Source organism: Stereum hirsutum (assembly GCF_000264905.1).
Source record: "Stereum hirsutum FP-91666 SS1 unplaced genomic scaffold STEHIscaffold_1, whole genome shotgun sequence".
In the NCBI taxonomy this organism is placed as follows: domain Eukaryota; kingdom Fungi; phylum Basidiomycota; class Agaricomycetes; order Russulales; family Stereaceae; genus Stereum; species Stereum hirsutum.
In genome coordinates, this window is record NW_006763131.1 from 3519535 (window position 1) to 3541262 (window position 21728).

At 52.5% G+C, this 21728-nt stretch overlaps 6 protein-coding genes across 6 annotated transcripts; 3 read left to right on the top strand and 3 right to left on the bottom strand.

Moving 5' to 3' along the window:
• Positions 1 to 836: 836 nt before the first annotated feature.
• Positions 837 to 4084, top strand: STEHIDRAFT_152180 (uncharacterized protein; the record flags this gene model as incomplete). The annotated part of the gene is made up of 7 exons (XM_007299078.1): positions 837 to 1121; positions 1240 to 1323; positions 1426 to 1581; positions 1644 to 2531; positions 2589 to 3105; positions 3184 to 3822; positions 3909 to 4084. The coding sequence occupies 7 exons, from the start codon at positions 837 to 839 to the stop codon at positions 4082 to 4084; spliced, it is 2745 nt and encodes a 914-aa protein (XP_007299140.1).
• A 1144-nt stretch (positions 4085 to 5228) lies between these two features.
• Positions 5229 to 8821, top strand: STEHIDRAFT_165076 (uncharacterized protein; the record flags this gene model as incomplete). Its single annotated transcript, XM_007299079.1, has 7 exons — positions 5229 to 5910; positions 6014 to 6097; positions 6200 to 6355; positions 6418 to 7308; positions 7366 to 7816; positions 7895 to 8511; positions 8564 to 8821. The coding sequence occupies exons 1-7, from the start codon at positions 5626 to 5628 to the stop codon at positions 8819 to 8821; spliced, it is 2742 nt and encodes a 913-aa protein (XP_007299141.1). The 5' UTR covers positions 5229 to 5625.
• A 682-nt stretch (positions 8822 to 9503) lies between these two features.
• STEHIDRAFT_71989 (Bromodomain-containing protein) lies at positions 9504 to 11941 on the bottom strand (the record flags this gene model as incomplete). Its single annotated transcript, XM_007298142.1, has 6 exons — positions 9504 to 10772; positions 10829 to 10957; positions 11017 to 11119; positions 11170 to 11387; positions 11450 to 11681; positions 11733 to 11941. The coding sequence occupies 6 exons, from the start codon at positions 11939 to 11941 to the stop codon at positions 9657 to 9659; spliced, it is 2007 nt and encodes a 668-aa protein (XP_007298204.1). The 3' UTR covers positions 9504 to 9656.
• A 1336-nt stretch (positions 11942 to 13277) lies between these two features.
• STEHIDRAFT_127627 (uncharacterized protein) lies at positions 13278 to 15136 on the top strand (the record flags this gene model as incomplete). The annotated part of the gene is made up of 2 exons (XM_007299080.1): positions 13278 to 13938; positions 14004 to 15136. The coding sequence occupies 2 exons, from the start codon at positions 13278 to 13280 to the stop codon at positions 15134 to 15136; spliced, it is 1794 nt and encodes a 597-aa protein (XP_007299142.1).
• A 265-nt stretch (positions 15137 to 15401) lies between these two features.
• STEHIDRAFT_144136 (uncharacterized protein) lies at positions 15402 to 19985 on the bottom strand. Its single transcript, XM_007299081.1, has 16 exons — positions 19735 to 19985; positions 19659 to 19679; positions 19503 to 19593; positions 19352 to 19381; positions 19272 to 19300; positions 19105 to 19214; positions 19019 to 19045; positions 18856 to 18963; positions 18768 to 18795; positions 18650 to 18710; positions 18551 to 18592; positions 18146 to 18493; positions 16488 to 18074; positions 15672 to 16421; positions 15518 to 15608; positions 15402 to 15454 (listed from the first exon to the last, which is right to left on the bottom strand). The coding sequence occupies exons 1-13, from the start codon at positions 19911 to 19913 to the stop codon at positions 17901 to 17903; spliced, it is 1248 nt and encodes a 415-aa protein (XP_007299143.1). The 5' UTR covers positions 19914 to 19985; the 3' UTR covers positions 15402 to 15454; positions 15518 to 15608; positions 15672 to 16421; positions 16488 to 17900.
• An 11-nt stretch (positions 19986 to 19996) lies between these two features.
• On the bottom strand, positions 19997 to 21227 carry STEHIDRAFT_90226 (uncharacterized protein). The gene is made up of 6 exons (XM_007298297.1): positions 21102 to 21227; positions 20890 to 21047; positions 20795 to 20823; positions 20699 to 20743; positions 20600 to 20648; positions 19997 to 20546 (listed from the first exon to the last, which is right to left on the bottom strand). The coding sequence occupies exons 2-6, from the start codon at positions 21042 to 21044 to the stop codon at positions 20189 to 20191; spliced, it is 636 nt and encodes a 211-aa protein (XP_007298359.1). The 5' UTR covers positions 21045 to 21047; positions 21102 to 21227; the 3' UTR covers positions 19997 to 20188.
• Positions 21228 to 21728: the final 501 nt, after the last annotated feature.

Consider the following 21728-nt stretch of genomic DNA (forward strand, 5'->3'; position numbering starts at 1 on the left):
TTGTCGTTGCTGATGCAGCCCACGAAACTGGGGGAAGGAATGTTCAAGTCTCTGATGACGTTGACGCGCTCAAACAGGCTCAAACAGTGGGCAGAATCTGGTGGCTTCGGTAATGGCCGCAAGCCTGTGAGCTCTTTTCTTCATCCCCATGAAAACATACAGCTACCCACTGTCTGTCGTGGACACAGGTGAAGCGTAGCATGCCAGAATGGTAATTCCATCTCTTAGCCAACAATTAAACATGAGTGAAGTTAGCTGTTCACGACATACAGTTCATCAGCCGGGGTGAAAACTCGGCAGAGCAAGTCATCTCTTCCCGGTTTTTGTTCTCCTGATACCTCCCCAATACACAGTGAGTCTTTGGCAGCAAGGATTAACCGCTGAAATATGATTCTTTCGACAGGTTTCTGATATTATCTCACAGGGGAGGGCTCATCATTAGACGGCACTATTGTACTCAAGACTCGCTTTCCGTCGGGAACGATGGCTTCTCTTTCTTTTCTTGTTCTCTTTTTGGACGCGGATTGATAGCGCGACCTTTATGCTCAGCATGGCTAGGAATCTTTCGGAATCTGGTCGAACGCACAGCCGTTCACTTTGACTGGGTTCTCCCTAATTATTTCCCTTTTCGGAAAGCAACGTGGGCGCTTATTTATCCCTGCATTGTGCGCGCCACTCGTTGCTATTGGTCCCGCGCGCCACCGATATATAAGAAGCTCTTTTGTCTGCTCTGCGTTTATCTCTTGCTTCAGTACAATCATCTCGCCCACAACGCGACACACGATTAATCACTTGTCAACTCCGATCCATACATAACTCACTTCGAGGCAGCAAAGATGCTCCTCCTCGGCCAGATCATACTCTGGCTTTCATATCTCGCATTGGTGACAACGCCAATGCTCAATAGCTTCCCCTTCGAACTCATCAAGACACTCTCCCCCGCCACCAACTTTATCGGCCTCCTCTCCGGCGCTACAGACTCTCTCCCCCGGCTCCCCATCGCAGACCTCTTTCCCGTCCTCAATATGTCTGGCTTGTGGTATCAACGTTCGGACTTAGAGGAGTTGCTGATGTTCCAAGTTGCATTCATCCCCACCATGGCGGCCATCGTTCTGGCTATCGTGAGTTCGATTATCTTTTCATTCCTCATTCTTGGGTGTCGGGTGTCGGGTGGCGGGTGTCTGTGTGGCGAGTGTCAGTGTGGCGCCATACTCACAGTGTGCTGTTGTTGGTCCATAGGTGCTACTCCTCATCACTCACATCGACGATGAAAGATTAGCGGAACTTTTTCTGGGGCGCATTGATGAACATCTCAGTACGAGGGTGAGTTGGTCTTCACATCGTACGACGTGCAAGCTTGCTGACAGCGATTGGCTCTCTGCTCATTGCACACATCCCCGTCGATGCCTCTGACACCATCCTCAGATCGACGCCATTCATATTCAGGTGTCACAAAACGTTGCTGTCGTCTCGCCCCACCGCAGAACCCGTAAACACTCGTCGCGTAAAGGCAACAGCGTCCCCCTACGCGTCGTCGAGATCTCTCGCGACGCGACGACGTGTCTGAACCATGTCGATGAGGTGCGTGTCCTTTTGGCTATCTGTACTTCATATCCCTTTTCTGAATGACCGCTTTTGTACAGAATGCGCGCGAATTGGAGCTCGATGCCCTGGTCGGATTCAAGACATACGGCCAAATTCCGTCGAACGTCACGGCACCTATCGAGAGCCTGGGTCATCACGAATCCTTCGAGGAACCTCTCGAGGAATATCGTGACATGGCTTCCGAGGTCGAAGTGGTAGTCAACGTATTGGTATCTGGTGTCCCCACTCCCGATTCGACCACGCCCCCGCCCTTGCCCTTGCCCTCGCCGACGCCCTCAGTGATCACCACGCTCGCCCCCATCACGACCTCTTCGCACGAGACGGCCGTTCAGCAAAGCGAGGACCCAGGCTCGACACCTACCACGCCAGGCGAAACCGAGGGCGACTCTATCCCCACTTCCACAGCAGCCAGCACCCCAGACTCCACTTCGTCCGACATCATCGCCACCACCACGCCCGACCTCCCCACGCCTTCGGTTCTCGCACCAGACGCGGTCGCCAATCTCGAGAACGTCGATGGAGATGAACTGGACACCCAGGACGTCAACGCTTGCTTTACTGGAGGGAATGAGATGGTGCACGACGTAGTCGTGCCTTCGACAGGCAGCCCCGATATCGACCGACCGGCAGGCATGCTCATGCGCTCGGCGGCAGCGAAGTCTCTTGGCCATGACTCCTCCACGGTACCTCCTGTGAGGATGCTCACGACCGCCATTGATCCCACTATGCCCGGGCCTGGCCCCGAGTTCACGGGTATGAAGATTGACATTCAGGCCCTTCTCTCATCCGCACCTGCACACCCTACCAATGAGCAACCTACGGCTACTTCGACCAACAAGTTTTTGTCAGCTCTGTTCCCTGGCCACCGCGAATCTGAGGACCATTTCGCTTCAAGGGAGTCTGAGAAAGATGCCAGCACATCATCCGTAAGTACATCGTAATTTTATTTAATTCCAATACTGACAGCCCCTCAAAATATACAGACGGACTCGAGCTCTCCCTCTAGCGGTCAAAGCGTCAGCCTTCCGCATACGGACAGCTCTGAAATCATCAGGCCCCTGAGCCCCCCGGACGCCCCGACCACTCCGCGGAGGCAACGTCAAGAGAATCCAGCCCATGGTCTCGACTCCGCGCCCGATGCATCGCCTGCCAGCGACGCCCTATCCTCCGGACCCCACCCGCCGGGTTTCAAATCGATCACTATCGAGGAACTGTCTGCCTCTGAACGTGACAGAAAAACAGACGCAACTGACGGTGAAAAGCAAGACAACAACTCGGACGCACAACCGTCTCCCGCTCCAATCACACCTTCCGTGTACCATCCCGTCGATGTGAATCTCCTTCGAAGACGCCCGTCTCTCCCAGATCTGGGATCGGTCTTCCTGGCCGAGTTAGATGACACTAACGACAGCGAAGATCAGCCCGTCAATAGAGTCGTGTTTCGAGAACGCACGCCTCTCGATTTTCGATCCCACTTCTTCTTTGGGCGCAGGCGATCTGGTAAGCTGAACTAATACATCTTGTTGGTCATGGGCAGTAATCTAATCCAACCTTACTCTTTGTTTGCTAGCACATTAGACTCGCCACTATCCGACCATCACCCTGACCCTAGCCTCGAATCTTCCTCTGCTGGGCCCATCTCGGAAGACGAAAGGGACGAAATCTTGTCAAAGCTTCTTCCCGCCCACGAGATCGACTATGACGCAGATGAGTCTGACTTTGAAGACGACGACGACGACGCGGACGACTGGGACTTCCATCCAAATTTGGACGGTGCAACTCCCTTCATCCCTCCAGCTCCTATTATCTCTTCAGATCCAGCTCCGACAATTCCAACTGCCCCCTCCCCAGCTCCAGCCTCGACAATTCCAACTTCCCTCTCTCCGACACTTCCTGCCGGTATCCCACGCCCAAGAATCCCTTACACACCGCTCAAGAAACCTGGCACTTTCTCCGGACTCTGGGACGCTGCACACGCTGCCCATTCCAAAGGCCAGACTTGGCTCGCTGCAAGGCTTCTTCCGGAACGGTTCCCGATGTTCTGGAGTCCGACTGCGAGGTCGTGGGCGGACGAGGTGGAGGAGGATATGTTCAGAGAGGCGTTAGATGCGAAGCTGATTGGTGAAGGCGGACGAGTTCTGACGGCCGAAGAACTAGCATCGGTTCCCGATGGTTTGGAGTCCGACTGCGAGGTCGTGGCGGATGAGGTGGAAGAGGGTATGCCGAGAGAGGCATTGGAGGCGAAGCTGACGGGTCCAGGAGGACAAGGTCGGACGGCTGAAGAACTTGCAAGTCCTCGATAGCCTCGCTCAAGATCAGGGCTCGAGATGATATGGCCAAGAAGTCGACGAAGTTCTTCCATCACCACTCTGCACCCGTCCACCGATTCGTCGCCGGATATCACTTCGTGGACAATGCCGATTTGGACTATCGCGCAGGCCTGTCGGGCAGATCTACCAGCAGACGGGGGACGCCCTGATTGCTGCTAGATCTGCCTGACTATAAGTCCAGGATCGCGACGATTCAAAGGGGACATTGTGAGTTCGACACATCACTCCTCATCTTTCTTCCCTGTTGTTCCAACTCGGTATGGATGCCCTTCGGACTACACGACTGTCATGACGAGGCGTGGATGGTTTGATGTTTGCTGCTAGATTTTCTCCTTTCTTCTTCTCGTCTCTATCTCTTTCTTTTCGCAATCTCGTGTCTATTTCTTTCTTTTCGTAATCTCGTCCTTATGCCTCTCTTTTCACAATCTCGTTTCTATCTCTTTCATTCGGCAGTCTTGTCCTATGCCCGGCATACTCTCGTGCCCCCTTTCATCTCCTGTACCACCCACTTCCGGTCCTGTCTACTTACCAAGCTGCCCGCACACTATGGCGGGCCTGTTGCGGACTGGCGTCTGTTCTACGCTACAGTTCGCTTCTTAGCATCACCTCGTACTATATGCTTTGGTACGCTTGCTTGAGCTTAACTTGTATTTAGACGGAAGTACGTAGATTCACCGAGCGCCGCCGGATGTGCGACGCAAATTTGCGCAATGGCAAGACTGACTATCGCCCATACGCTGCAGCCACGGTTTCGGTCCTTCCGTATAGATGCCCGTTCACGACGCTTTGTTGATAGAAGTCAAGATGTTGTCGCGTGTATTCTAGATGTATTATTATGGCGATTTGTATCTGATGATTGTCGTTGCTGATGCAGCCCACGAAACTGGGGGTGTCAATGTCAAAGTCTGTGATGGTGACGTTGACGCGTTCAAACAGGCTCAAACAGTAGGTACATGGAATCTGGCTTCGGTAATTGCCGCAAGCCTGTGAGCTCTCTCCTTCATCCCATGAAAAACTACAGCTACCCTTTGTCTGTCGTGGACACAGGTAAAGCGTAGCATGCCAGAATGGTAATTCCACTTTTTACCCAACAATTAAATATGAGTGAAGTTGGCTGTTCACGACATGCAGTTCATCAGCCGGGGTGAAAACTCGGCAGAGTAAGTCGTCTCCTCCCAGTCTCTGTTCTCCTGATACCTCCCCAATACACAGTGAGTCTTTGGCAGCAAGGATTAACCGCTGAAATATGATTCTTTCGCCAGGTCTCTGACATTATCTCACAGGGGAGGGCTCACCCGCAGCCGCATCATCGCAATCAGACCCGCTTTTCGTCGGGAACGAAGCCTTCTCTTTCTTTTCTTGTTCTCCTTTTGGACGCGGATTGATAGCGCGACCTTTATGCTCAGCATGGCTAGGAATCTTTCGGAATCTGGTCGAACGCACAGCCGTTCACTTTGACTGGGTTCTCCCTAATTATTTCCCTTTTCGGAAAGCAACGTGGGCGCTTATTTATCCCTGCATTGTTGCGCGCCACTCGTTGCGGTCCCGCGCGCCACCGATATATAAGAAGCTCTTTTGTCTGCTCTGCTTGCTTGTTTATCTCTTGCTTCAGTACAATCATCGCCCACAACGCGACACACGATTAATCACTGGTCCACTCCGATCCTCAACTCACTTCGAGGCTGCAACGATGCAGTTGCTCTACCACCTAATCTTATGGCTCTCGCAGCTCGCGTTTGTCACGACACCGATACTCAACAGCCTTCCCTTTGACTTCACCAAGACTCTCTCCCCCGTCACCAACTTCATCGGCCTCCTCTCCGGCGCTACAGATTCTCTGCCCCTGCTCCCCATCGCAGACTTCATCCCGGTCCTCGACATGTCCGGCTTTTGGTATCAACGTTCGGACTTGACGGACTCGCTGTCGTTCCAGGTCGTGTTCATCCCCACCATGGCGGCCATTGTTCTGGCTATCGTAAGTCCGATTCTCTTTTCGTTCCTCATTCGTGGGTCTCGGGTGGCGGGTGGCGGGTGTCAGTGTGGCGCCATGCTCACAATGTGCTGTTCTTGGTCCATAGGTGCTAATCCTCTTCACTCACATCGATGATGAAAGACTGGCGGAACTTTTTTTGGGGCGCATTGATGAACACCTCAGTACGAGGGTGAGTTGGTCTTCACATCGTGCGACGTGCAAGCTTGCTGATAGCGTGTCACTCTCTGTCCACTGTGCACATCCCGGTCGACGCCTCTGACACCATCCTCAGATCGACGCCATTCACATTCAGGTGTCACGAAACGTCGCTGTCACCTCGCCCCACCACAGAACCCGTAAACCCTCGTCGCGTAAAGGCAACAGCATCCCCCTACGCGTCGTCCACATCTCTCGCGACGCGACGACGTGTCTGAACGATTTCGATGATGTGCGTGTCCATTTTACCATATATTATTTGTCGACCTTTTCTTAATGCCCGCTTTCGTACAGAATGCACGCGAATTGGAGCTCAATGCCCTGGTTGGATTCAAGACATACGGCCAAATTCCGTCGAGCGTAACAGCACCCATCGAGAGCCTGGGCGATCGCGAATACTTCGAGGAACCTCTCGAGGAATATCATGATATGGCTGCCGAGGTTGGAGACGTGGTAGTCAATGTATTGGTATCTGGTGACCCCACTCGCGATTCGACCCCGCCCCCGCCCTCGCCCTCGCTCTCGCCAATGCCCTCGATGATCCCCACGCACGCCCCCATCACGACCTCTTCGCACGAGACGGCCGTTCAGCAAAGCGAGGACTCAGGCTCGACACCTCCCACGCCAGACGAACCCGAGGACAGCTCTATCCCCCCTTCCACAGCATCCAGCACCCCAGGCTCCACTTCGTCCGACATCATCGCCATCACCACGCCCGACCTTCCCAGGCCTTCGGCTCTCACGCCAGACTCGGTCGCCAATCTCGACAACATCGATGCAGATAAATTGGACGCTCAGGACGTCGATGCTTCCTCTCCTGGTGGGTATGAGATGGTGCACCGTGGAGGTGTCCCTTCGACAGGAAACCACGAGACCGACCGGCTGTACGACATGCTCGAGCGCTCGGTGACAGCGAAGTCTCCTGCCCATAACTCCTCCACGAGACTTCCTCCGCAAACACTTGCGACCGCCGTTGATCCTATGCCGAGGCCTGAGACCGCGTTGACGGGTATGAAGATTGACATTGAGGCCCTGTTTGCATCCGAATCGGCATCCGCATCCCCTGTCGATAAGCAACCCACAACTACGACCGACAACTCTTCATCCACACTGTTCCCTGGCTTCCGCGGATTTGAGGATCGTTTCGCTTCAAGAGAGTCCGAGAAAGATACCAGCGTATCATCCGTGAGTAATTGTAATTTCATTTAATTTTCAATACTGACCGCGTCTCAAAATATCCAGAAGGACACGCGCGTCCGCTCTGCATACACGGAAAGCCCTCCTCAAACACAACAAGAGAACCCATCCTCTGGCCGCGATTCCGTGTTCCAGGCATCGCCTGCTAGCGGCGCCTTACCCTCCGTCTCCTCCCCGTCTCGTTTCAGAAAGATCGATTTCGAGGAACCATTCGCATCTGTCCATGACAGTGAGGTGAACAACATTGACGGCAGCGATGAAGACGACGCCTCGGATGCACAACCCATTGTGTATCACCCCGTTTATATGAACGACCGTTCAAGACGCATGTCTCTTCCAGACCTTCGATCTGTCTTCCTGGCTCCGTTGGACGACACTGAAGACAGCGAAGTAGAGGAAACCACGGACGCACCCCGTCCCGTCAATAGGGTCGAGTTTCGAAGACGGACGCCTCCTGATTTTCGATCAGACTTCTTCTATGAGCGCAGGCGATCTGGTAAGCTGAACTGGTACATCTTGTTGGTCATGGACAATAATCTAATCCAACCTTACTCTTTGTGTGCTAGTACATTAGACTCGCCCCTGTCCGACCATTGCCCTACTGTCGAATCTTCCCCTGTTGGACCCATTTCAGCAGACGAAGCGGACGAAATCTTATCAAAGCTTCTGCCTGCCCGGCAGATTGCCTATGACGCAGATGAATCCGACTTCGACGAAGACGACGACGGCGACGGCGACGCAGACGACTGGGACTTCCACCCAAAGTCGAACGCTACGACTCCTGCCATCTCTTCGGCTCCAGCTTCGACAATTCCAACTGCTCTCTCTTCAGCTCCAGCCCCAATAGCTCCAACTTCCCTCTTGCCAACACTCCCTGCCCGTCCCCCACGCCCAAGAGTCCCTTACGCACCGCTCAAGAAACCTGGTACCTACCGCGAGCTCTGGGACGCTGCTCACGCTGCCCATTCCAAAGGCCAGAATTGGCTCGCCGCGAGACTTCTTCCGGAACGGTTCCCGATGTTCTGGAGTCCGACTGCGAGGTCGTGGGCGGACGAGGTGGAGGAGGATATGTTCAGAGAGGCGTTAGATGCGAAGCTGATTGGTGAAGGCGGACGAGCTCGGACGGCCGAAGAACTAGCAAGTCCTCGGGCGGACGAGGTAGAGGAGGATATGCCGAGAGAGGCATTCGAGGTGAAGTTGATGGGTGAAGGAGGACGAGTTCGGACGGCTGAAGAACTATCAGGTCCTCGATAGCCTGGCTCAAGATCAGGGCTCGATACGATATTACCAGGTCGACGAAGTTCTTCCTCCAGCGCTCTGTTCAAGACTTGCATCCGTCCACCGGTTCATCACCGAATATCACTTCGTGGCCGATGCCGATTTGGACTATCGCGCAGGCCTGTCGGGCAGATCTACCAGCAGACGGGGGACGCCCTGGTTGCTGCTAGATCTGCCCGACTATAAGTCCAAGGATCGCGACAATTCAAAGGGGATATTGTGAGTTCGAGACATCACTCCTTATCTTTCTTCCCTCTTGTTCCAAACCGGCATGGAGGCCCTTCGCACTGTAGGATCGTCATGACGAGGCGTGGATGATTTGAAGTTTACTGCTATGCTTTCTCCTTTCTTTCTCTCGTCTCTATCTCGTTCTTTTCGCAATCTTGTCTCTATTTCATTATTTTCGCAATCTCGTCTCTATTCTCCTCGTTCCGAAATCTCGTCTATGCCTGGCATACTCTCGTGCCGCCCTTCATCTTCAACCACCCACTTCTTGTCTTCATTTCTTTCGTTTCGCAATCTCTTCCTATGCCCGGCATACTCTCGTGCCTCCCTTTCATCCCCTGTACCGCCTACTTCCAGTTCTATCTACTTACCAAGCTGCCCGCACACCATGGCAGGCCTGTTACGGACTGGCGTCTGTTCTACGCTACAGTTCGCTACTTAGCTTCACCTCGTACTATATGCTTTGGTACGCTTGCTTGAGCTTAACTTGTATTTAGACGGAAGTACGTAGATTCACCGAGCGCCGCCGGATGTGCGACGCAAATTTGCGCAATGTCATGACTGACTACCGCTCACACCCTGCAGCCAGCATCTATGTGAGAGAAGAAAGGGCGTCCACGCCGAGCTCACACACACGTTGCCAACACCGACGACAAGTAATAACAACTTCATAGCGGTATAGGAATGTGATAATGTACGATACGATCTGATTGCCGCCGTGTATCAGGATAATGAAATGTTCCAGATGGTTCATACAGTGCGCAAAGACAACCTCAAGAAAAAGGGCCATGGCCAGTAACACAGGCAGGCTCCAAAAAACAATGCTCGAAAGCTCACATCCTCTGGATATAAACCTTCCACACAGCCCCGCCCTTCTCCCCCAGTTCCAAGATATGCGAGCCTATGGGTACCTCGATATCCCAATTATCTTCGTTCTCTCCACTGGCTCTGACGACGGTCTTGTCGAGACGAACTTGCATCGGCGGTGGTACACGTTTCGGGGGCAACTTCACGCCGTCTTTAATTCTGACTCCGCCGCCGTTTCGACCGTCTGTACCACCACGTCCGCGGCCTGGACCTCTTCCACTCATTCCCTGATCCGCCTCTTCTTCTTCTTCCTCCTCCTCTTCCTCCTCTTCCTCATGCTCCATGCCTGCGTCGTCACTGCTCTCTTCTTCCTCATCGTCGAGGTAAGCCACATTTCCGATCTTGAGACCCATCTCTCCCGGGACTAGTCGTAACGACCAAACCCTCACTCCGTCGAGATAATCCAGATCAAGCTTCCGCCCCACAGGTTTAATAGTCAACGACAAGGACTTGAGTGGATGCTGTGACTGTTGAGAGCCAGAAGGTGCCGGTGAGTGGGACATAGAATGTGGTGTGACGGTCGATCGTGGAATAGCAGGCAATGAAGCCATGGGCGGTGCCGGGATAGGGGTCTGTATCGGCGGAAGTGCAGGTGTGGGTGCCGCTGACGGTGCGGGAGTAGAAGCCGGCTGTTGGAAGGCTGATGTAGGATATTGAATGTAGCTTGGGGTTGAACTGGCGAACGTTTGCGTTGGTCGAGGCGTGTGTGGCGTGGGTTGGGGAGGTGCAGTGGGAGCGGCTGTGAAAGGAGCAGCTGGGAGAGTCATGGATTGTGCGGGCTTGGGCGCGAAAGGGGCAGGAGTTTGGGCCATGGATGAAGACGATGCCACTGCTTGGGCCGGGGTTGTGGGAGCTATAGAGGCACCGTTCTTCAAGGGAACCTTGAGAACCATTGGACTCTTCACGGTCGTAGGAGTGGGAGCGCCTGGGTTCGGTCCTGCCGCAGGGACGGAGGATGCTCCAGGATTATGAGCGGGCAATCTCAGCTTGATCTTACCGGCACCACCAGTGGGTTTAGAGGAAGCGTATTGCGGAAGAGAATATGGTGGCGGAAGATCTGATACAAGCTGACGGAAATGACCCTACATAGAATTCTGGTCAGTAAGAAACAGTTTGCAACCGCAGAGAATATACTCACCTTCAGAGTCTCTGCCGCCTCCCAAAGAGGTGTATGGTCGTCGTTGAATTGTTGGGCGTTCGAGAAGATAAGTTCCACATCGTTCGCGAACTCGGTAGAGGTATGATATTCTTTGCGCTTGAGGTGTTTCTGAAGCATATCGCATGATGAGTGACCGATATGAATCAAATAGAACAGCCTAAGCGCACGAATATCTTCTCAAAGGACATAGGTCTGGGGATGGTCTTGTAGTAGATGGCCCATTGCTTCTTGTTTGGCAGTTCCATGAATTCGCTCGAAAGAGAGTTACCGCTGATAGAATGTAAGACAGACGGTATCAATGCGAAGAGCTCGAGACTTACTTCTCGTCCGTCTTCGAGACCAGCTTCTGGAGTCTGCTCGTGAGCAACCGTGTCAAGTTCGGAGGCTTCTTGACGTGCTTTGAGCCACCTTCGTCCGCCGAGGCAGCTGTGTTGGCGACTTCTTCTTCGCCTTCGTGTCCTCCACCATCGTCGTCGTGCCCTTCGTCTGCTGCATTGTGATCTCCTGTGATCTCAGCATACTCTTTGGCCATGACTTTCTACAGGCGCCCCTTGTACGGTCAGGTCTACCGGAAGATACACTATAAAGACGGAGACGTACGTGCAGAGCCTTCGCATCGAGCCATATCTGACTGTCCTTTATGTTGTACCGTTTCGCGTTGCGAAAGCAAGTGTCGAAATCATGCTTCACGGCCTCTATAGACGTGTATTCCCCTGCACTGAGCTGTGTCTTAATCTCGTCGAGGGAGACAGGTTTCTTGATGACGGTGTAGTAGTGGGCATATTGTCGTTTGGAAGGAAGACGAAGGAACTCGGTCGAGAGCAGGCGTCCCCTGTTAGGAATCAGCTACAGGTCCGGGACGGGAACGGGCTCGGCCACGCACTCTTTATCCACCGCATCCTTCACCGTCTGCCACAACTTCAAGCCTTGCTCCTGCACCGCCGCCCTCTGCTCCTCACTGACTCCCTCTCGCGTCCCGTCCAGCATCTCCACGTCCGGCTTCTCGTCCATCGTCGCTTCCCGTCGTCGCTTCGCCCGGGGCGCGTCTGCGTCTACAACAACCGCTAGTCTCTCCAGTTCTCGCTTCGACATCGACGGAAGTCCAGTTTCGGGGCGAGTACGCTGTCCTAGGAAAGCTCTCAGGCGTTGTCGCGTTTGGGCCACTCAATAAACAATGTTATTGTGGGATCTCCGTGACAGCACGGTCACGTGTGACGCCTCACGCGACGCGCTCGACACTCGACTCGTGCTCGTTACGAACGCGGTTGTCACAGACACAGATCATCGATCAGCGTTGATCGATGATCCCGCTCCGCGATACTCTGTGTATACGGTTGCCACAGAGTTCACGGTCTGTTGACGCGCGTCGCGCGTTCGAGCTGCTCGAATGCAGGCCATGTCACACTATGATTTGTGCCTCTCCTGCGCTGACTTTCACACATTTGAGAACCCAGAAATGCTTTGAATAGTTCATATAGTCTATATAATCCATGTCTGCTACATAGAGTGCAAACTGATATCACAGGAGCCCGGGATCGCTTTTCGGCCAGCCCAAGGCCAGCCCAAAAAGATCCGGGGCATTCCGGAGGTCGGCCGGAAATGAGACCGCGTCGGTGTCCATTCCGGCCTCTCGTTCAATTGGTGTGGAACTCTGTGGCCCAAATCCAGGACTTAAGTAGCTGCCTCGCATTAAATAACCCAGGAAATATATATATATATATATATATATAAGAATGGAAGATGCACTGTGCGTATAAAGAGTCCTGCCAGGCGGCCCATCCATTGTATCTATTACTCGTTACGGGGGAGTGTAGTCTAAGGTGGCGAGTTCAACTGGACTGTTGTGAACAAACCAGAACAGTGTCTTCGTTCACACATATGATAATCTGAAGCTACGTCTGAGTATAGATGCATCAAAAAATTGAATACCTACCTATAGCTTCCCCAGTAAGTTCAATGAGGCCAGTACTAGTCCACCAAGTACTTTGAAGAAGAGCAGTCGAAGCGCGGTGGCGGAGGGTGGCGGGTCCCATGCGGGTTGCGGGGGCCACCTCCGGGGTGCATCCCGGATCCGGAAATGTCTTTTTTCCCGCCGAAAGCACTTTTTGCGCTTTCGTCGCCTGAAGTCGGTTTATGTTACATAGAGAGGGCTGGATACACATTCAGGAGCATTCTAATCCTCCATGACGCTCCATAATAGCAGGGAATGATACAGAAATCAGTCAGAGAGATTGGCGGGCAGTAGAATGGCTCGAACGCGCGACGCGCGTCAACAGACCGTGAACTCCGTGGCAACCGTACTGTGTATCCCGTTTCGAGAAAGTACGGTGACTCTAGCTACTGCAGTCATCACCAGGTGAGCCTCAACAGCTCAGGGAATATCTATCCTGAAGGGACCTGACGTGTCTCAACAGCGCTCCAGACAACTATGGCCACTTCATCTGCGTCTCTCGTGGTCTCCCCAATCAGCAAACTCCCTCCCGAGATTCTAATCCAGATCTTTATTGTCGTCGCTGACGGGCGCGGGCAGAAATCCTCGGACAGGTTTCGCTCCGGACAACGGGGTCTGCCACCATCCTTCCTTTTGACCCACGTCTGTCAGCACTGGAAAGAAGTCGTTCTGAACTGTCCAGCGCTCTGGACGAAAATCGAATTCCCCTCCTCTAGATGTTCTGCGGAAATGATAGCGCGCTCCAGAGGGGCACCCTTGAAATTCGCAGCCGCCATGGACGGTTTATGGGCACAGCGATATCGGACTACTTCATCAAAAGATGTTCAGGCTGCTCTACAGCATGTTTCCCATATACAGGAACTAGACCTTACCCACAAAAGCCAAGACTTGTCAAATTTACTCCGAACGATGACATCTCCTGCCCCCGTTCTGGAGAGTCTGTCGTTGCGAGTCTCCAAGTCCGGACTAGCCTTGGAGGGCCTGACAGGGTCTACATTTGCCGGAGTGGCACCTAAACTGCGCTCTCTGCTGCTCGCCCGCTGCAATTTCGCAAATTGGGATGTGCCGCTTCTGAAAAACATTGTCCATTTCCGCTTCTACGATGTCACAAGACGATCTGACATCGTGAGCTATCTCGGTGAGTCCAAATTCCTGATTTCGTGACACATGTCCAAACTGATGACGATCCATTACAACTTTCAGCGATGTTGAAAGGCATGCCTAAGCTCGAACGACTGTTCGTTGTGAACGCCTTTGCCGCCCTACCACAAGAACTCGTTTCTGAACGCAAAATAATGGATAGACCAATCCTGACAATGCCGCACCTCTCTCGATTGTCGATTAAAGCCGTCGACCCGGCTGCATCGAACGCCTGGGACATTGCCTATATATTGGTCCACCTCTCTTTACCTGCCCTATGTCACATCGATATCACTGTTGACATGTCCGAAGGCGACCTCCGCAATTTTCGGTCCCTCTTACCGATCGTAGCGCATCAATTCCATGGGCCACAGGATAGCCCCCCTATCCGGGCGGTCGCCATCGCTGGCCTCGAAGGCTTGAGCAGTCGTGAGAACGGCTATGTAGCCGTCACGGGCTGGGCCAACGGCGAGGACACTCGTTTGTCACAGTTATTCAACAATCACTGCGCCGAAACAGACGACTCTCGCTTCCGCTTCTGTTTCGAGAAGGTCGACGACGACAACGGTACCCGGAATCTCACAGCCACTCTCTCCGCTTTCCCCCTCTCTCATATCCTTCTTCTCGCCGTCGACTCTATTGGCGACCTCCACCACGCGTCGTGGTGGACTGATACCCACGTCCTCTTTCCTTCGCTGAACCGGCTCTACATTAAAGGCCGCGAGGCGTTCCGAACATTCTGCTACGCCTTCGTCACGAACAAGACCGCCCCCGCCATGAACCTCGATAAAGGAACCCCACTCGCCGCGCACAGATTCATGAAGCATCCGGAGAAGAGGACGGAGTTCTTTGATGTTCCGGGCACTCTCCAGGACCTCATATTCCCCGGGTTGCGAACTCTCACGATGGTTGACGTTGAATTTGAGGTGAAAGAATTTGCGGATCTGTTTATCGAGGCGTTGGTGGTGAGGAGGGAGCTTGGAGTTGGGATACAAAGGATAGAGTTCACGGGGGGTCGATTCAATGTGGCGTACGTGGAGAGGTTCAGGGAGGTCGTTCCTGTGGTTACATGGGAAGGGAAGGAGATGGATATGGAGGGCGTTGTAGACTATCGCTGGTTGGATGTGGATAGCGACGGAGGCGAGGTTAAGGATAATGAGTCGGAGATCATGGATCGTGATGAGAACGGTGTATGATGGTACTACGGAGGAGGAAGGCGGCTCAGAAAGTGATCATGGTACTGGTGTCCCCTGTAGATCTATGGTTATTTTTTCCGCTCTAGTCATCTTCGAAATCAAACCGGCTGTCAATCCTGCATGTCAATCCCCACATCTTACCCGCTCTACGTATTTCCACTGAACTGCGTGAGAGTTTTGCCATTTGTGACCCGACGCGCTCGTCACGCCGGTTCGTCACAAACGCGAATTGTCGTCGGAAGCAAAAGCCAGCTTGAGCCTGTCGATATCTTGCAACCATTCCGATTCGTGACCTCGAGACAGTGAAGGTGTTCGCAAGTATGATCAATCTCTTAAACCCCGTATAGGAGATGAGTTTTGCTAATGGAGATTTTATATCAGGGTTTTCAGCGATTTCACCGGACGCTGTCGGAGAGTTGTCGAAGGCTATCGGCGACTCGTTACTGTCAGAAGCCAGATTTGCGTACTGCAGGTGAGTCCTTACCGAACGATGAGAATCAGTTCGTTAGGCTTATATATGATTACCCCATCTAAGATTGTTCGACCTCCTGCAGCAACGAACCGGTATCTGGTCGAGGCTTTCTCTCAAGTTTACATCGGAGCATCGGGCTGTTCATGGCGACTTCCTCTGCATCTCTCGGGGGCGCTCCAATCAATAATCTCCCTGCTGAGGTTTTAAGCCTGATTTTCGTGAATATCGTAGATTCGAACGATGATAGTAGCTCGGCGTATCGATTATGCCTCGAAGGCAACTCGAAGGACCTCCCATCTTGCGTTGTATTGACGCACGTCTGCCGGTACTGGAGAGAAGTCGCCTTGAATATATCTGCCCTTTGGACGAACCTGAATCTTCTGTCGTTGAAATGTACGCAAGAGATGCTGGCTCGCTCTAAAGAGGCGCCTCTCAAGGTTTTCGCTGTCTTGGAGGATTATTGGCACCAACCGACTATTCGAGTAAAGACAATCCATGCCGCTCTTCAGCATCTATCACGCATCAGGGAACTTGACCTTACCCACAATGGCAAAGACTTGCACGCCCTGGTTCAAACCTTGTCATCTCCTGCTCCGCTTCTCGAGCGTATGTCGTTGCAATCCACCACACTAGGTCCAACATGGGAGTACCTGACAGAGTCGACCTTCAACGGAATTGCACCCAGGCTTCGCTATGTGTCGCTCGCGCGATGCTACCTGGCGAAATGGGACCTAACAATCTTCCAACATTTGGTTGATTTCGAGTTGCATAACATGAGTCCCTCTATGAGACCAGACATTGCAGGCTACCTTGGTACGTACAGTTACTCGGACTGCGGAATAGTTATTTCACCCACTAATAACTCATCCCAACTTCCAGCAATGCTGCAGAATATGCCTAAACTCAAAAGCCTCCTCCTCGACGACACCATACCCAGTGCCCCGCACGCGTTCGTGTCTGGAGGCTCATTGACTTCGCTCGGTGCCAGGCCAGTCAAACAGACGGTTCACATCTCCAGACTCACAATTGCTGCTCTCGAGCCAATCGAAAATAATGTGTGGGCTATCGCCTACTTCTTGTCCCATCTCAGTCTACCTTCCCTACGCCACCTTCACATTACGTGTGGCGCCTCCGAGGGCCACCTCTTCGAACTCCGACTTCTCTTGCCGATGCTTGCGCAACTCTGCCATGGCTCACAAGACGATGCCCCCATCAAATCCCTCGCCATCGTCAACCTAAAATGGCTCTCCATATCCGATAATAATTTTGTGGGCGTCGGAGGGTGGACGGAGGCCCAACCAAGCAATCGCAAGGGCGCTCTGTTACCGCAGCTGCTAAACGAGTCAAAATCCGAAATGGATAGCGCTCGTTTCTGCTTCAGCTTCGAGAACGTTGATTCGGTGCATCGTGGTAATCTCGCACGAAGCCTCGCAGGCATTTTGTCCACTTTTCCTCTCTCCGATGTCACCTCATTCGCTGTCGACGATACGATCGATGATCTCGAACACGCTTCGTGGTGGATCGAGAACCACGTCCGTCTACCCTCGGTGGACCGGCTATACACCAAAGGCAATTCATTCCGAACATTCTGCTACGCCTTCGTCACGAATAAGACTGCCCCTGCGATGAACTACGACAAGGGGACTCCACTTGCTGTGCACAGGTTCTTGAAGCATCCGGATGAGAGGGACAAATTCTTCGATGTTCCGCACATGCTTGAGGAACTTGTGTTTCCCGGACTACGAACGCTCATCATGATTGAGGCGGCGTTCGAGATGAAAGTGTTTGCGGAGCTATTAATCGAGGCGTTGGCGGTGAGGAAGGATTATGGTGTGGGGATACAGAGTATCGAGATGAAGAGATGCAAGGTTGACAGGGCATATGTGGCGCGGTTAAGGGAAGTTGTACCGGAGGTTGTGTGGGATGAGCGGGACGAGGATATGGACGATATGGATGACTATCGTTGGAGGAATATAGACAGTGATGGAGAAACAAGTGAGGATGAGGATGGAAGTAGGAATGATTCGGAGAACGGGAGCGACGATGAGGATAACGGCTCGGACGAGGAGGGCAGCTACTAAAACTGGTCTTCTCTACGAACGAGGGCTGTCCACCAAAACCAAATTGCGCGGTTTTGCTTGTTTTTTTCTTGAATTTAAGTCCCATACCCCATCTTATAACATTCACTGGTACATCTACAGCAACGCGTTAGAGATCCTACCCGTACTTTTGCTACAGCACCACTGACGGTCTGCATATTCAAGATCAGCGCTTATGCGCCATACCCCCACGTCACTCAACCTTCAGTCTCGCCAGCCTCATCTCCACCAATCGTCGCTTCGCAGACCTCGAATGTTTATTCAACCCGCCAGCAAAAGCCCAGCCCGCGTCCCGCCACAGTCCGCCTTCAAGTTTTGTCTTATCCTTAGGGATAGCGTACTTGCGAAGTACCATCGCGCCGCCCGGCTACGATCATGCAATCGTCAGCCTCATATCAAGCCTATCGAGACCACAGAATGAAAGGCGAAAGAGCCTACATGTTCCTTCATATAGTTTGTCGCATCAATCACAAACCCATCGACGACCATCAAACATGGCGCGGTCTTGGTTCCCATATTTTCCGCGTATTCCATGACCTGATCCACATCCCACACCGGACCACTCCAGGCCGCCTCGCCCTCACCAGTATTTTCTGAAGATCCATCGTGATGTGTGACATGGGACTTCGAGCGCATGAAGAGTTTCGCGTCCTCGATCTCGTCCAAACGGGCTCTACGCAGACCGGTGACAAAGCCAAGCTGGTGTAATACCAGGAGCACCCATTTTGACGGGTCCCAGTCTAGTGGCGAGGGCCCGGCGCGGAAGTCATACGGGAAGGAATGGTGCTGCGGGAGCGGTACATGATCAGTCACTGTGAAGAGGTGGCAGGCGGGATGACTCACGAAGTTGTGGTTCCCTTCCCCGGCGGTGAGGAGTGCTAGGATCTGCTCTCACGGTCAGCATGAAGCCGTGTACGCTTTAAAGCCCAAAAAAAGACGTACCCAGTTCATCCTAGAAGTATTCTCATCAGTGTATGGTTGTAGTCCGTCCCAGTGCGCGAGGCTGCGAACAGTAGTAAGTACGCTATGCTCATAACCCCATCAAGAGCGATATACATACGAGTTGACGAGAAATGTACAGTGCCAGACTGCGATGATCATCTCATGGTCAAGGGCAAATAGACGAAAGTTGAGAACTGAACACCCACTGAGAAGTCGCGAAACTAATCCTCCCCAGATAAAGGCGCCCCATGCATCGGCCCAAATCAAGCCAAGGAGGGGGGGCAGCAAAAAGCCAAAAAATATGGCTAAAGGCACTGTCATGCGCCAAACGTGAATATCCAGAAAATGTTCATGTCTAGATTATCTTACTGTAATAACGATGTTGAAAGCGAACAACTGGCCAGTAACTCATGGTTCAGCCTTGGGCCACACACGATGAATGGTGTGGCACTCGCCTGGATCGCGCTCAAGGTCTTGACGGTCAATTAGGTCCATCCGTTCGTATTTCGCCTTGAAAAATATCCAACCGACGTGTGAGAAAAGAAGACCTCGAGTCGCAGAATATCTGACAATGTTTGATTCAGCGACATGTTGTGGCAGAGTGAATGGATGGAAGACATACGGGTCATGCTCGTCATCGTCTGTATAACGCTTTTACTGAAAGTCAGAACAGGTGATAGATCTACCCAAATAAGAACTTACATGGTGCAGACGATGTCTCAAGCACCTGTGCAAAACTTCGTGAACGTTCATGCGATCATGAACAACTGAACATTCACATACCACCACTGTAGACCACGGAGATCAGCATAAGAAGTAATAGTTGAAGATGAACAATGCGCAGGAAGTGAACCTTTATAGAACCTTGCATGGCCATCGTGCCCAAAATCGCGAGCACCGATCTAACACCAAGTGAAGCATGGAAGGCACGATGGGAATACAATCTGTTCGTAGCATTGACAGACGTACATCGGTTCCCGCGCATCACTATGAGTCTGGTTGGCCTCACCTGTGATAGCCTATGGTGATACTTGGGTTGGACTCTGAGTAATGAACTGACGCGCAAAATAATGGGAATTCCTCACCCAAAAGACGAGCTCTGCCACACAATGAGCGTCAAGATGAGTGTTTCTTTACGGACTGTCCATGGAAGCCGAACGAGTACACCAGCCACCGCAGCGAGGTGTATACCGACAAAGAATATGGCATTACTCCACCATATCTTCTGTGGCTGCCGCTGGACAGAGGTCGACGTGACGGTCATGGTTGTGAAGAGCAAAGGAGAGTGCAGCCGAAAGGACGCGAATTTTACGCGTTGCTTTGCTAAACATCAAATCAAACTTTTGTCGGGAGCATCGGGGAGAAGCTGGGAGAGAGAAAGAAGCTTTTGTGATCCCTCGACCAGACTTCGCTCATGATCGTGACGAGACACCTTCCCGATTCCAACTGCGTTTCCAAGCAAACGATCTTGGGTCCCAGATGGTTGCCGGTAGCTCGGCGTGCGTACGTACACTTGCATCATGTATAGCTGGTTCAGGATCACTCTTTCTTCGTTCTGACCTCTCGCCACACCTCGTCAGATATTCGTCTGACCGACCGAATCTCTTCTTCGTCAGTCCGCCAGATATTCCATTCGGTCTCTTTTCCAGTGCCCATTCCCATGTCGGGGCGCCTATGCATCATGTTGCCTTCGATCCAACGCCCTCCGCTTAGATGCACGTCGTCGAGATCGTATGGGAGTAGCGCCTCTAGTAAGGCACGGATGGTCTTGGAGTTCACTCCAGACCCGGGCATGATAGTGATTCTTCGAGACCGGTCAGAGGCATTCCTCTCGGTTGCAGCTTGAAGTAAAGTCTGTAATGTCTCCAAAGACGCGGGGGCTGTTGGTCCGTGGCCACTGATCATTCGTTCAGTGCAGATCTTTCGTGTCTGAGGAGAGACTTAACTTACCTTGTCAAGATGCGTATAGGGCTACCCATGTTGGAGAGAGAGTTATAGGCTTGAGATTTCGCGTCAAACGTCGGTCTTAGTCATTACTCGTAGACTTACCTTCCAATGGGTCCCGCGTCATGTCGAAGGCTCTGTGAAAGCAGACTGGTACCGTCGTTATATGACATGCCACCAGCCTGATTTATCATGGCTTACACTCTAGAGGAGTTGTCTCAGCTACCAACCTAATGAATGCCATCAATTCGTAGACTGTTTTTATTGCAATTTAGGTAGCGAGCGAAACGACTTACCGCTCGGTGCGAGCAACGTCTACCGTCCCATCTGCTTTCAATACGCCACACACGATTCCATGAGCTCCAGCCTGTTTGAAGACCTTGATGTCCTCCAGAATGATGTTGAATTCCTCTGGCGTGTACAAAAAGTCTCCCGTCCTTGGACGAACCATCGTCTGCCGGTAGAGATTAACTCCGTCACTGAGGTAGTATCGCCATATAAGACTGACCACGATAGTAGCAGGAGTATGTGCTACGGCTTTCCGTACGGCCTTGAGCAGTCCGAGAGATGGCGTAGTACCGCCACCGAGACCCAAGTTTCCGCAAAGCTCTAGCCGGTCTGCTCCAGCGTTCACTGCACTGTCGGACAGCAAGGTGCTCAGAGATGAAGGAAAACAAATGACGAGACTCGGAGAAGCCACTGTGAGACCGGCCCGGGGTCACCTTCACCTCGCACGAAGGTGATTCTGACCATTCAACCTCGGAAATAGTGAAAAGGAGGTGATAGTGAAAAAAGAGTGAAAGGCCTCTTCGGAAGACACCCCTTGCGAATGGTGAATTTGACCCAGAGGAACTTGCCGGTCATAGGAGCGTTCGTCGCCGCTCAGTCACCTTTCGTGTGGGCCGTACTCACGAGATGGATTGCAGCCGAGTAAGTACAAAACAAAGGGTAGTCAAGTATCATGTATCTACAAAGTCAGGCCTCGAAAGAGAGCCGCTACGATCCATAATAGCCCACCGATTCCCTTCATCCTTCATGCGTGCGACCAAACACTGCACACAAGTGACGTCCACGAACTCCTCTGCCTTCGACTCGTGCGTATAGTAGTGGATATCGAGGCGGCCGTGTGTAGCTT